General features: G+C 37.6%; 2 protein-coding genes across 3 annotated transcripts in view; one reads left to right on the top strand and one right to left on the bottom strand.

Moving 5' to 3' along the window:
- Positions 1 to 5,200, bottom strand: part of LOC107551157 (TBC1 domain family member 17-like) — a 10,610-nt gene extending 5,410 nt beyond the window's left edge. The window contains exons 1-9 of one of the 2 annotated variants that reach the window (XM_016232668.1): positions 5,093 to 5,200; positions 4,312 to 4,407; positions 4,095 to 4,172; positions 2,164 to 2,281; positions 1,893 to 2,076; positions 1,702 to 1,813; positions 1,446 to 1,616; positions 1,239 to 1,364; positions 1,097 to 1,143 (exon numbers count right to left, since the gene is read on the bottom strand). In XM_016232668.1, coding sequence (XP_016088154.1) covers positions 1,097 to 1,143; positions 1,239 to 1,364; positions 1,446 to 1,616; positions 1,702 to 1,813; positions 1,893 to 2,076; positions 2,164 to 2,281; positions 4,095 to 4,172; positions 4,312 to 4,407; positions 5,093 to 5,119 — 959 coding nt within the window. In that variant the 5' untranslated portion in view covers positions 5,120 to 5,200. The remainder of the gene's footprint in view (positions 1 to 1,096; positions 1,144 to 1,238; positions 1,365 to 1,445; positions 1,617 to 1,701; positions 1,814 to 1,892; positions 2,077 to 2,163; positions 2,282 to 4,094; positions 4,173 to 4,311; positions 4,408 to 5,092) is intronic. The other variant, XM_016232667.1, reaches the window with a different exon arrangement.
- Positions 5,201 to 8,222: 3,022 nt separating this feature from the next.
- On the top strand, positions 8,223 to 13,463 carry akt1s1 (AKT1 substrate 1 (proline-rich)). Its single transcript, XM_016232672.1, has 5 exons — positions 8,223 to 8,767; positions 8,843 to 9,122; positions 9,216 to 9,299; positions 10,904 to 11,073; positions 12,364 to 13,463. Exons 1-5 carry the CDS (start codon positions 8,384 to 8,386, stop codon positions 12,499 to 12,501), a joined length of 1,056 nt encoding a protein of 351 aa, XP_016088158.1. The 5' UTR covers positions 8,223 to 8,383; the 3' UTR covers positions 12,502 to 13,463.
- Positions 13,464 to 13,508: the final 45 nt, after the last annotated feature.

Genomic DNA, 13,508 nt, shown 5'->3' with positions numbered 1-13,508 from the left:
CAGCTTTGCCATCACAGGAATAAATTACATTTTAAAATATATTACCACAGAAAACATGTATTATAAATGTCATAACATTACATAATAATACTGTTTTTACTGCATTTTTGTTCAAATAAATGCAGCCTCTGTGAGAATAAGAGACTTGTTTTATAAAAAAATTAATAAAAAAATCTCACTGACCCCAACATTTTTGACAGCAGTACATATACTGTGCTAAGCTTAGGTCCAGTGGTGGAAAGAGTACTGAAAAAAGTAAAAGTACCATTACCTTCCAAAAAATGTAGTGCGAGTAGAGTAAAAGTACTTGTCAAAAAAAGAGTAGCCTATTTAAAAGTACTCATGAGTATTGAGTAGCGAGTACTGAGCTGTGGATTCTACCCCCTCATAATAAACGCTGTACACCGCAATTGATACATTTTAAAAACATTGTACATTCTGTAATTCACATTATCTTGTTTATCATAAATAATGAAGAGTATCTTTCATCAAGCAGTTTTAATTTTGACTGCCAACTCTTTAAAATACATCAAAACAGCACGGAAACAGTATTCAGTTGAAGAAAAGATGAAGGTTATTCTCAATACAATCATCTACATTTAAATCATAAAGTTTGAAAAAATAGATTTAAAATGTGTAAGGCCACTGAGACAGCATGCTGTTGTTGCACATAAAATATTAATATTTAGAACAGTGCAAATACAAACACCATTAGAAACTCATAGTTCAGCATCACACACCATGATAATGGGTTCAAATGAGAGCCCATTTCTCTCCAAAATGGTGCCAGTTTTAGCGTTTTGCAATAAAGAAATAAGAATAACTAAACTTGATAATATGTTACAATTTTAACATAAATGCACATTGTTCTAGAAGGATGGCAAATTCATGCCATACCTTTTACACATTTACTCGAATTGTTATGCTGATAATACAATTTGTAAGGAAAAATGCATTAAATAGCGAAGTATTTCTGGGGAAACTTTTTCAAAGGAAAACACACACACACGCGCATGTTTCTTTGCTGAGCCGCGTCGGTGAACGGAACAAAAAGGGTTGAAATTGAAAATTGTTTATGGTGTTCCACGGGTAGAACCCCAATAAGAACTTCCACACCTCCTTCCGCAGAGATGGAACAATGCCCTAGAAAAAGCAGGAAAGATTTGAATCAATGGTAACGTCATTGGTTTGTGGCATGTAAACAAGATTAGGAAAATATCACTGAAACCTAGACGAACCCCTCTAAACACCAGCTTCTTGACCTTCTGTGGATCAGTGACACGGCCCTCTGGATCCAAAAACTGATCCCAGTTATCCAAAGGCTTTCCTCTTTTGACCTCCGGTCTGGGGCCGAGCTCTGCCCCCTGGTGGAATACACAATCTCGTTTTAAATTTATGCACAATCTGCATTTATACACAAACAGCCAGGACTCTATATAACTCACGCAGGTAATGAGCTCAAAGCCTGGCTCCTCATCAGCTGAGTGTGGGAAATGGGCATCTTGTGGTGAGCGGTTACCGAGGGGCGACTCTGGATGTCTAAGAGCTCCCCGGAAGAAGTTAGTCACTTTGGAGAAGCCCCCAAATGTGGTCGCGTATGGGTCCTGAATGAACCTCTGTAGACATGACCAATCACATGGCATGTTTACAGGACCTTGTTTATGGCTTTAACCACATTAAAACACAACATATATGACTTACAGACACTAGATCTGCACTGGTATCATCAAAGAGGTGCAGCTCATCAAACGACTGTGATAGGGCCCCAGAATCATGCGGGTATGCCAGGAAGAGCCTACCATCCATGGGAGACCTTATAGCAGAATGTGTCACATATAGGTACTAAAATGCAAAAGAGTTGGTTGAAAAAGATCAATTAGCATGCCACTCACGGGGCCAGTCTGATGTAACGCTGCATGGCTTTTAGCAGCTCTCTAGTGCCCCCTCGATGGAAGTGCAGGGGAGGGAGAGGATCGCCCCCTCTGGTGGTCATCACCAAGAAGTTCCTGCCCAGAGAGAAGCGAGCCCTCCGGAGAGAGTACAGCTCTGAAAGGGGCAGGGAGAAGCCCCACTGACCTGCCAAAAGACATAAACGTACGTGAGCATGTAGAGTATGTAAATGCAAGCACACTTCATCTGAGAAGCAGCAGTTTGGCGCAGTACCTGTTTCTCTGACTGGTGGATGCTCTTGCCGTCTTTCCTGCTTGACTGTACTGATGACGGCCCAGTCTGGCTCATAGCCTGGGTCAAACTTAGTTTCCTCTTCCCCTTCTTCCCCATCCTTTCAGGAAACAGAATATAAGAGAGGAACAGAAGTTTAGGAAACAGGACACCATTCAAAAGTTGGGAGTTGGTAAGATTTTTTTTTGTTTTTAATGTTCTTGCATTCAACAAGGCTGCATTTATTTGCTCGAAAATACAGTAAACACTAATACTGCAAAATATTATTACAACTGTATTCTATTTTAATATATTTTAAAATGTAATTTATTCATGTGACAGCATAGCTGAATTTTCACCAGTCATTACTCCAAACTTCAGTGTCGCATGATCCTTCAGAAATCATTCTGATGATCAACTATCAGTATTTTTGTAGACTCCGTGATACATTTTTTAGGATGCTTTGATGAATATAAAAACATTTATTTGAAATTTAAAACATTATAAATCTTTTTATGGTCTAAAAAAAAAAAAGAGTATTCATTTCTTTAATAAAAACACCTCCCTGACTCCAAACTTTTGAATGCTAATGTACATGTTAACCATTTCTCGGAGATTTGACCATTTACATTACATTTATATATCCAAAGCAACTTACAAATAAGGACAATAGAAGCACACAAAACCAACAAAAGAACAGTAACATGTTACTGCTATGACAAGTCCCAGTTAGGCTAATGCAAAAGAATAGCAAAAGAATACAGAATGCTGGTAGATCTTTATCACTGTCCCAGTAGATCCCGAAAAAAACTGTAAAATAAGTACAAAAATGCATTACATTTATGGGGTTATATTAATGTATCACTGAAGGGTACTGTCTTGAGAAAAGTTTAGATGGTAATGGCATTTTCTTCTCCGTATAAAGCGCAGCTCTGCTTTGTTTACAGCGGTAAACAAGGAAACGCTATAGTGCTGTCGGTTCATAAGCAGTGTTGCCACAGACCATTCTGTTTTTGTTTTAAATCCTGAAATTAATCTAAATCAAATCAAAAACAACTGCCCGTGCAGATCGTGATTAAAATGCAGTGGTTGCCTCTAATTTCAAATGGCTAGATATTTTTGTTTAAAGCCAGTTTGTTTGTTATAAAGCAAATAGCCAATAAATCAATTTGCTTAAAAATCAATATCAATATCAGAATTCAGTTTGCTAGTTAAAAAAAAAAAAGAAAGAAAAGAAAATCTGAATTCTGAATCAGCTATGATCGGCGCATCACTAATTAAAATACTAAGTAAAAGGCCTCAGATTTGAAGTTCAATCTGGGATGTCTTTTTCTATCAATTCTTCAATAGGTCGATCTTGTCTTTCATAAAGGCAGAGGTCAGGGATTTTGGGCCTAAAAAGGTTGGTGACCACTGTTTTAGAGGGTCAAACTATTTTTTTTAAATAAGAAGAAAACAAGTAGTTAGAATAAAAAAAAGAATAGAGAGTGCAAGTGTTAGAGGGTCAGGTGTTTTTAATAAATAAATAAAAAAACAAGTGGATACAATAGAAATAGAATAGAGAGTGCTAGTGTTGAATGGTCATGTGTAGATGAAAGAGGTGTGATTTTAGCCGTTTCTTGAAGATGGCTAAGGACTTAGCTGCTCAGATTGAATTGGGCAGGTCATGACTTGCCAAAGTATTTTTTATAGAGATGTATGGTTTTATTGTATGTGTGTAAATATCTTTAGTAGGACACAACGTTTTCATTTCTATACATTTTCAATGACCTTTATTTCCACAACTTTGCAAATCACAATTTACAAATTTCCCAAAACAAGTTTTTTTTTCCTTTGAGCATGTTAATTTCAATATAGATTTTAAATGAACATGTGACAAGTGACCTTTGAACTTTGAAGAGCAAACTGAGTGTTCAAGTCGTTCTCATACCAACCTTTTTGGCGTAGAAGACAGCAGGAGCATTTCTCACATCCTCCTCAACAGGGCTCCACTCCAGTGCCGGCTCTCCATCCTGAAAGAGTTTATTTTGTAAACGGTGTTAATAGACAGAACAATTATTTACTAACACATAACCTCATTAATAATATATTAGCACATCAAAGTGCTTAATAATAAAATGTGTTAATCCTGATACAGTCTGTTGATCATACCCGCTCAACTATCCGGATGAAGCCAGGGATGGTTGTGTCCTGATTGCTTCTTTTGGCATTGGTGTGGAGGTAAACACCCTCCTTCTCAAAGATCAGCTGATGAATGACATAATATATCACACTTTTACAACAGGGCCAAATGTCAACAACACTACAGAGGAATAATTTGAAACAAGATGCCAATATATAACGATTACCCTTCAGCATTAAATAGATATAATACATTAAATGTTTGTTTTTTTCTAATAACCCAACAATAAAAAAAAATTGTAGCTGTAATACTATAGTGGACAATTCCTGATATACCACAATAGATTAATAATTCAGCTGTTTACAAATAATGACTTTCAGAAGTTAGATTTGCAACTGATAATCACATGGAGGACGCGGTAATGTCAATCTAGCTGCTATATAATCTTCTACAATCTATAACACTTCATTACGTTATGACCAAAGCTCTCCAGTTAACTGGTTTGACAAGTGAAGCCGTTCAATAAAGACCTCCTTGCTGAAGGTGTTACCCAACGGGTGACAGAGGTATTTGAAACACCAGTCCATCACAGAGACATGACAGTGACTAAACCATCAGGCTTGAACGACATGTCAGTCACCAGCCTGGGCTATCGCTAACTAGCTTCAGCGGCTATGGAAAACGGTCTTTTCCTGAGACATTAAATACGTAAAAATATACATATGCATGTATAACTTTGTGTGATGTCATGTCAGAAATGTTATCGTCAATGTAAACGTAAGGTTACTGACAAACACTATCGCTACTCACCTTGTGACTCTCTGGCTTCGCCTCCATTCCTCCTCCTGTTTGACCAAAACAATCACACTTCCGTTTTTCCTGGAAGGACCGCCCACCTCCGCAGCAGCCAATCAGAAACTAATAAAGCATGACGTTGTCTTTATTATGTTTTTTTGAAGATGGTGATAATGAGTATGATGTTCTTAGTATATATTTGTTGATTTTTACATAATATAATGATCTGTAATACAAAACAAAAAATAGATTCTTTGTTTAAAAAATAAAAAAGTCCTCCCCGCTGTCACCACAGATTCTGTCATAATTTAATATTTTTATGTCGTTTCAAACCCACAAAGTTAAGATTTTTTCCCCCAGAATGACAGATGTTTTCCAGAGCCAGAATGACAGACGTTTTCCAGAGCCAGAATGACAGATGTTTTCCAGAGCCAGAATGACAGATGTTTTCCAGAGCCAGAATGACAGATGTTTTCCAGAGCCAGAATGACAGATGTTTTCCAGAGCCAGAATGACAGATGTTTTCCAGAGCCAGAATGACAGACGTTTTCCAGAGCCAGAATGACAGATGTTTTCCAGAGCCAGAATGACAGTCAGCATTTACTTTCATTGCATGGAATTGCATATGCAATGATGACTGAGGCTTTTTTTAATTCTGAAACACCATTGGGGTGAGTAAAATTATGCCCATTTTTTATTTATTTATTTAATTTTGCTCTTTAAATTCTCTTACAAAACTGTTTATTATGTAAAAGTACAAATAGCTATAACTCTTGGAAGTACAAGAAAACCACCTGGAGAAATGTGACCGTTTTTAGTGTGCACCAAAACATTAGCCTGCAGCACATGAAGTCCAGTAAATCATTATGCATCATTATTTATTATCAGCTTCCCTCAATGTCACACCTGCTCATATTTGTTCTTTCTGAACGTTACCTCTGAGAATGTGTACGCGCAAGGTGCGTGCGGCCACAACAATGTTGCCATGTCCGCTTATTTCGCGCATATTGTTTTTGAGATTTGCCTTTACAGATGAATAAGTCTAGTTCTTGAATTCTAGATAGAGGTTTTAGGGGCTGTAATGGCTTCGGCTGTTCCAACAGGGCTTATTCCAAGAATGTCCCCACGTTTTTTGGGGATTTCATGTGCTTTTCCAGCCCCATGGTGTGTAGGCCTAATTGTGTTTTCCATTACCAAGTAATGTGTGTGTGTGCACAGCTGAGAAACGTATTAATTTATCCTTACTATAATCGTGCAGGTTGGACACATTACATATTTTGTAAGAGTAAGACTATCGCTGTTAGCTGCATTTTAGTATTGGTTAATCCAGAGGTTTTTAATATGGACCCCCAAGGCTGCAAAGGAGTGTTGGGGGTCTGTGGAAAAACAGTGTAAAAAATTAATCAATAAAAAACAATAAAAAAAAAAAATAATAGAAATAAGATTAAATAAATAAATTGAATATATCAATAAAAATACAAATTTAAATGTACCCGAATGGTACAGTAGTGAGTAGAACATTTTAAAGTAATGTAAAGAAAATAAAAATTTTAATAGTTTTACAATATTAATTTTTCACAGTATAAATTGGGTCTTTATATGTGAAGTATGGAAAATATATACAGTAGATGCCTTTTATATTTTAGGATGGGGTCCCTCGCACAAGGATGGTCATATTTGGGGACCATGGCATCTAAAACAATAAAAACCCTGGGTAAATCTACGTTTTTTGTGCGTGTGTTTTAATCAACCCACACAGAGAATGCATAAAAAAATAGTTTATTTAGTGCTTGTTTGTCAGACCATTTGCGTGTTTCTTTTGCGCAATCTGGCAACCCTGATCTGCTCCTACTGTAAACAGCGCTCTGCGCGTCGCTGCGCTGGAGTCTAGGGGAGAGACAGGCACGGGTAACAGGCTCCTAACAAAGAGGGTTTAATAAAGTTTGGAAGTAAAGGACGATTGTGACAGAGGCGGGAGGATATAACGAGGGTAAGTCAGTCACTTGCCTTTCTTTTCTCGAATCATCCCGATGCAGTTTTAATTGTGCAAAAAGATGAAATAGATTTTAGCTGCATTGCTAACGCTGCAGCGCACTGGCCTGTGTGTTTCACTTGGTCACTCACTAATGAACTGATCAACAAGCTCTAAAGCAGTTAATGTCGTAATGCAAATATCACGCTGTTTAGCCGCTGATTTTGCCAACTGCATATTAAAGCTGACAGTGACAAACAAACAAACAAAAGCAGCAGAAATCATGGCTGGTTGTTCTTCATGTTGTCCCGAAAATGCGAGAAACGGACAGATCTGCTGCATGCAACTGCACAACAGGCCTTGAAAATGATTTTTACCGTTTGACAAAGCCTAGTCCTCATTTGAACGAGAACGTCCCAAACAAACGTGTACGTGTGCTACACGTGCGGGGAAATGGAGGCGTAACTTACTCCTCAAAGTGAGTGGGGGGTTTGTTGCAGTAGTTGATGAGCTTGTTGATTACCCAAACAAACTAGTTTTTAAGCTGTTCTACAGTTCCAAATGTGACCCTGGACTACAAAACCAGTCATGAGGTCAATTTTTTTAAATTGAGTTTTATACATCAACATCAAAGCTGATTAAATAAGCTTTCCATTGATGTATGGTTTGTTAGGACAATATTTGGTCGAGATACAGCTATTTGAAAATCTGGAATCTGAGGGTGCAAAAAAAAAAATCGAAATATTGAGAAAATTGCCTTTAAAGTTGTCCAAATTAAGTTCTTAGCAATGCATATTATTAATCTAAAATTAAGTTTTGATATATTTACAGTAGGAAATTTACAAAATATCTTCATGGAACATGATCTTTACTTTACTCTATGATTTTTGGCATAATTTTGACCCATACAGTGTATTGTTAGCTATTGCTACAATTGCTACTTATGACTGGTTTTGTGGTCCAGGGTCACAAATCAAAATGCATGTTCATTTTGCCTAAATAAGCTCGATAGTGTGCTCTTGATATATATTTATGCATATTATGTTTTCTTTTCTAGGTAACATCAGCAAGTTGTGGCATCCTCCCATCTCTCCCCTAGTTCTCTCCTGCACGCAGACACCGTCACCCATTTCAATTGTGCCTCTTCTAACAGTACCATCAGCATTAACTAAACCAAGTTCTCATTACCAAAGAGTGCTAACCACAAAACGCATTTCATAAACACAGACACACACACACACACACACACACACACACACCAGCATTTCAACATTCCAAAAGAACAAATTCCAAAAACAGTTCAACAGAGCCATAGGTTGTTGCATAAACACATCATGGCCTCTGTCACCAAATCCTCTAACCCCGAGATCCCCGATAATCACAAGGAGAGCTGGCTGGTGCTGCTTGCTGCAGCTGAGGCTTACAGTCAGACGTCTGGCTGTGATTTGGCCATTCTGACCGCCTATAAGAAGTTCCGTCCTTCCGGGCTCGAGGTGGAAGGAACGAGGAATCACGAAGGGGGTGGAACTCGGGTGCAGAAGTTTGATTATGCATATCATGTTTGGGGACCGGGGGCCCTAGCGGAGTCGTCACTGCGATACATGGATGACATTGCAGTTCTGCACTCCACCACTGTACTGACGGCTCAGAGACACACGCGTCTGAATGCAGAGCAAGGAGGAGCCAAACTGGGCGTGGTTGTGCCGTCTGACAGGCTGGTGAGTGCTGTTTTTTTTATTTTTAAGCATTTTTGAGTACAACGCCTTGTGATTTATTGTGTCCTGTTTCTAAAGAGCTTGACTGGAGATCGAGTCGGGACTGTTAGTCCCAACATGAGGCTCTATTCTCAGAGCTACCCGTCGATCTACAGCTCGGCCGCTGCTATTGGCCAGCCAGGCAGTCAGCATGGGAACGGAGAGCGTGACCGGGAGAAAGCGGTGATGGAGGAACGTGAGAAGGCAAGAGAAAGAACGGAAATTGTGGACTTGGAGGAAGAGGAAGAAGAGGAAGAGGAAGAGGAGGAGGAGGAGGAGGATTTGGATGGGAGGGGACGTAACCTGAATGAATCGGCAGGTAAATGCACCTATTTTTTTGTTTTCAGATAAGAAGGGGTTTGTCATTGCAGATCTCAAATTCAAACTGAATGGATCTGTCTTTCTTTCTCAGGTGTCTTTTCAATGGATGAGGATTCTCTGTCCCGGGACTGCGAGCCCTTCTTCGAGTCTGACGGGGAGGAGGAGAGCACTGATGGTGAATTATTGTTATTATTTTTTTATTGATATATTTTAAATAGGGCTGTCAGTTGAATGTGTTAACTTAATTAATTAGTTATGAAAAAAATTACGCGATTAAAATATTTTGATGCTGTTAACGTACTGGCCCCGCCCCCAGACCGGTACATTATCTTATGTTTCATACAGCTGACTGTTGACAAATATGATGCAGCGCAACAACTCCATAAATGCAATTATGCCTCAAAATTCAAGATATTGGGGCAAAAATGCTTATGAGACAAAAAAGTTTCTCATATTTATATCACATGATAAGAGATATCACACGAGCAGCAAGAGCAGTATCACACAAATGCTGTTTTTGTCCCGAATATCACAAATGCAAATGTGATTTTTATACAACAGTACAGTAAATACAGTAAGTTATATTTTAAACACTATTGTCTGTATTTGCTCAGTTTTGCCAACAAAAATATTACCTATAAAGCCACAGCAGAATTTCCAGAATCTCCGAGCAACACAGCTGTGTTTAGTTTCTGAATGAATCCGCGTTTTGAACTAATCTTGTGAATCAATGATTCAAAGACCTATTCATAAAGAGAGAGAGCCGTTTACTTAATTCCTGAATGAATCAGCCATTTGAATCGAATGAATGACTCATAAAGACATTTATTGCCACCCGCTGGCATTTTTAGTTTCTTATTTAGAGTATTATTTCATAAAAGAAAAAATGCAAAAAAAAAAAAAACTATTTTAAGGAATAGTTCACCCAAAAAATTTTAATTAAGTAATTTACTCAAACCTGAATGACTTGGGCTACTTTCTTTTGTGGAGCATAAATTATTAAAATTCTGGTAAATGCCAAAAATTACTTAAATGTTATTGCCTATTTTTTCACATTTAGGCATCACAGCATTATAATGTGCAGCATGAAAAATAGATAACACGTGTTATTTATAGATAACATATTATTCAAGTGATATATATATATAAGTTTAAGTGGCTGTTAGATGATGTTGAATTGTAAAAAAAACATGGGGAAATCAGCATTTATAAAAATCCAATTTCAGCTGATACAGTTCACCACTGTTCAAAATACTTTTGAACCTTATTTATAAAAAAAATAAAGTATCACAGTTTTTAAAATGTTAGGCAGCACAGCTGTTTTTGATTGATAATGATAAGAAATGTTTCTTGAGCAGCAAATCAGCATATTAGAATGATTTTTGAAGGATCATGTGACACTGAAGACTAGAGTAATGACTGCTGAAAAATCAGCTTTGCATCACAGGAATAAATTACAGTTAACATGTATATTAAAATATAGGTATTTTGAATTATAACACGCAACTAATGTTGTTTTACTGTATTTTTTATCAAATAAGGTGAGCATAAGATACTTCTTTCAAAAACATTAAAAAAATCTTTCTGACCCCTAACCAGCTGATAACCGATATGGTACCAATATAATGTGCATCCCTATTTTTTAAAATCCTTATTCAGCAATTCAGTTTCAAACACAGTGACTGTTCAAAGAGATCATTATCTGAATTATGACACCGTAGCATCAGTGTGTTTTTATTGGTGTCGTTCATGTATTTATATCTGTTTTATTGCGGCCAGGCTCTCTGAGTGAGGAAGCACCTCCCCCTCCGCGTGGCTTGGCCATGGGTCACCTGGTGTCTCGCTCTTCTAACCCCATGGCAATGGCTTGTTCACTGCCCATGTCTATACCAGTGTGGGGCTACAGGAACAACCATGCCCGTCAGGGCGACCCCCACAGTGGAGAACGGGTCAGTTACTCATCCGCTTCATGCATGCCTTCATCCACATACCCCCCTACAACAGCTTCATTCAAATTATTTTTTTTGCAGATTATGTATGCACTTTTAATACAAAGGATGTGTAAAATTGTAGATGGCAAAATTATGCCACCTACTAGATTACACATTTGGACCAAATCATTCATTGATGAGGCAATTTCATAATTAATGTGTTGCGACACCATGGAAAGGGCCAAAGGAAATACAGATTGTCAATATAAATACATACTTTTTAAAAAGTTTTGGATTGGTACGTTTTTTTTTTTTTTTTAATGTTTTTGAAAGAAGTCTCTTGTTTTTCAAGGCTGCATTTAAAAAATTTAAATATAGTAAAAACAGTAATATTGTGAAATATTATTACAATTATTAAAATAACTGTTTGTGAAATGTTTTTAAAACAGTTGTACTTACTCAGTTTGTGATGTTGTATACTGTAGTATAAGATTTATAAAAGGTTCATGATGATTAAAAATGCCCCAAAGTAAACAAATATATTGAGTGCTACATATTTCTGTGATAATATTTCAATGTATTGTGATAATTTTACCTCAAAAGATTGAGCCACAACCAGTAATTTACACTGGAAAATGACTCTAAAACTATACTGTTTCTTTTTGGAAAATCTACACTCTAAACATAAATAGCTGCAATATTATCGTACTGCATTATTGACACAGTTATCGATACAAGATTTTGTTGCCAAGTCTTTTCTGATTAACACCCTCACTACCATTGTGACAAAATCCACTTATATAATGAGTTTTTGTAGAATAAAGCAATAAGCCCCGTGAAGCTGTGTTTTACAGTGAATTTATAACAGCTGAGGGGCGTTGTTGTCGACGCAAAGCAGAGTGCCTAAACCCCCCTTAGCTGTTATAAATTTACTGTAAACCACGGCTTCACGGGGCTTATTGCTTTCATAAAACGGTTATTTCATATACGTAGTATGGTTTCACAAAATAAAACAGAGCAAATAAAGTGTAATGATATTAATAAAAACAGTATTCTTCCACCAAACAATGTAGTTCTTCAGAATCAGTTGTGGTTGCAACAAAGTTGCAACTCGCAAATGTAAACAACAGTGTATGTTTGTAGAGTAATTTACAACAGTTTCGAACGCGGCTCAGCCAATCAGAATCAAGGACCGGAACTATCCGTTTTATACGAAAAATTTAAGAATAGCAATTAATTACTATTTTGTCACATTTAATCACTTTTACACTTGTTTTCAGCTTGATTAAAATGTCTCTTTTATTTTAGGTGGGCTGTACAGACCTGGACCACATAGCTGCCAGTATGAAAGCCCTGCTGGTCCCTGGAGCCACAGACGGAACGGAGATGTTTGGAGCACTGCCACGACCTCGCCTAAACACGGGCGACTTCTCTCTCAAGCACTGAGAGAGAACGAATGTGTGCGTTTGTATGTTTGAGCGTGCATGAGAACGAGAGGGTGGGCGAACCGTGAGCTTGTGTGTGAGCGTGTGCGAAAGTGATTTGAACAGAACTGGAGAGTTTGATGGATGTTTTTAGCGAAGACGTTGCCAAAACTGAAGCTTCTCCCGCATATCATTAGTATTTCTATGGCACTGAAAGTGGTGAAACCTTTACCAGCCCTTCACGTCCGCAGCAGAAGGAGGAGAGGGTTGATTCGCATGTCTTAATTTGAGAATTTCTTTTGGCTTTGACCGAATGGTTGTGGCAGACTTTAGTTACGTAGTGCATTTCATTGAGTAACACTAGTAGAGCAAACGTACATCATTACGTTACTAATCATACCCAGTGACTGTCCTCTGCAGTGTGGGATTTAGTATATGAGCCTATTTACATGCTGAGATACTCGCACATCCATCACCGGAGGAGCATTGTACATTAGTAGACACTACATGTACTTGGATATATAGACTGCTGTGTTCAGATGTGAATTCAGTAGTGTATATTCCATGGCAAGATTGCCAAAGCTGACTAGATGTTAATGTGAATGCTTGCAAATGTCACGCTCTGCCTGTGTGCACTCACTTTTATTTCAGATACTGTCCTGAAGACTTTCTAAATCAATGCTTTGTAAAGCAATGAATACAATGAAAGGACAAAACGTTTCGGAAACACAAATGTGTGGGACTTTTCACCCACAAATGACAAGTGCTTCTGCATTATAACGAATTAATGTGCTGATAACTGATACAAATGCAGAAATACGAATTGTTGATTAGTATGGTAACTCAAAACTCGAAAATCTTGAAAATCAAATATGAGGGTTTACAACACTACAGATGTCAACCAGCTATGTGTTCATCATCTTAAACATTTCACAACTGTTCAGTGTTTAAGTAAATGCGTTTTGAATAAACAAGTTGTTTGTTGTCGAATTCTGTTGCCCTTTGTGTCTTATTTGCATTTAAAATTTC

Source organism: Sinocyclocheilus grahami, unplaced genomic scaffold (genome assembly GCF_001515645.1).
Source record: "Sinocyclocheilus grahami isolate Dianchi unplaced genomic scaffold, SAMN03320097.WGS_v1.1 scaffold416.1, whole genome shotgun sequence".
Taxonomy (NCBI): domain Eukaryota; kingdom Metazoa; phylum Chordata; class Actinopteri; order Cypriniformes; family Cyprinidae; genus Sinocyclocheilus; species Sinocyclocheilus grahami.
Note: the sequence above shows the minus strand (reverse complement) of the source record. Positions and strands in the feature narration are given on the sequence as shown.

Coding starts and splice junctions, on each gene's coding strand:
- akt1s1 (XM_016232672.1), top strand. CDS start 8,384: ATGGCCTCTGTCACCAAATCCTCTAACCCCGAGATCCCCGATAATCAC. Junction 8,768..8,842: donor TTGTGCCGTCTGACAGGCTG/GTGAGTGCTGTT, acceptor CTGTTTCTAAAG/AGCTTGACTGGAGATCGAGT. Junction 11,074..12,363: donor ACCCCCACAGTGGAGAACGG/GTCAGTTACTCA, acceptor CTTTTATTTTAG/GTGGGCTGTACAGACCTGGA.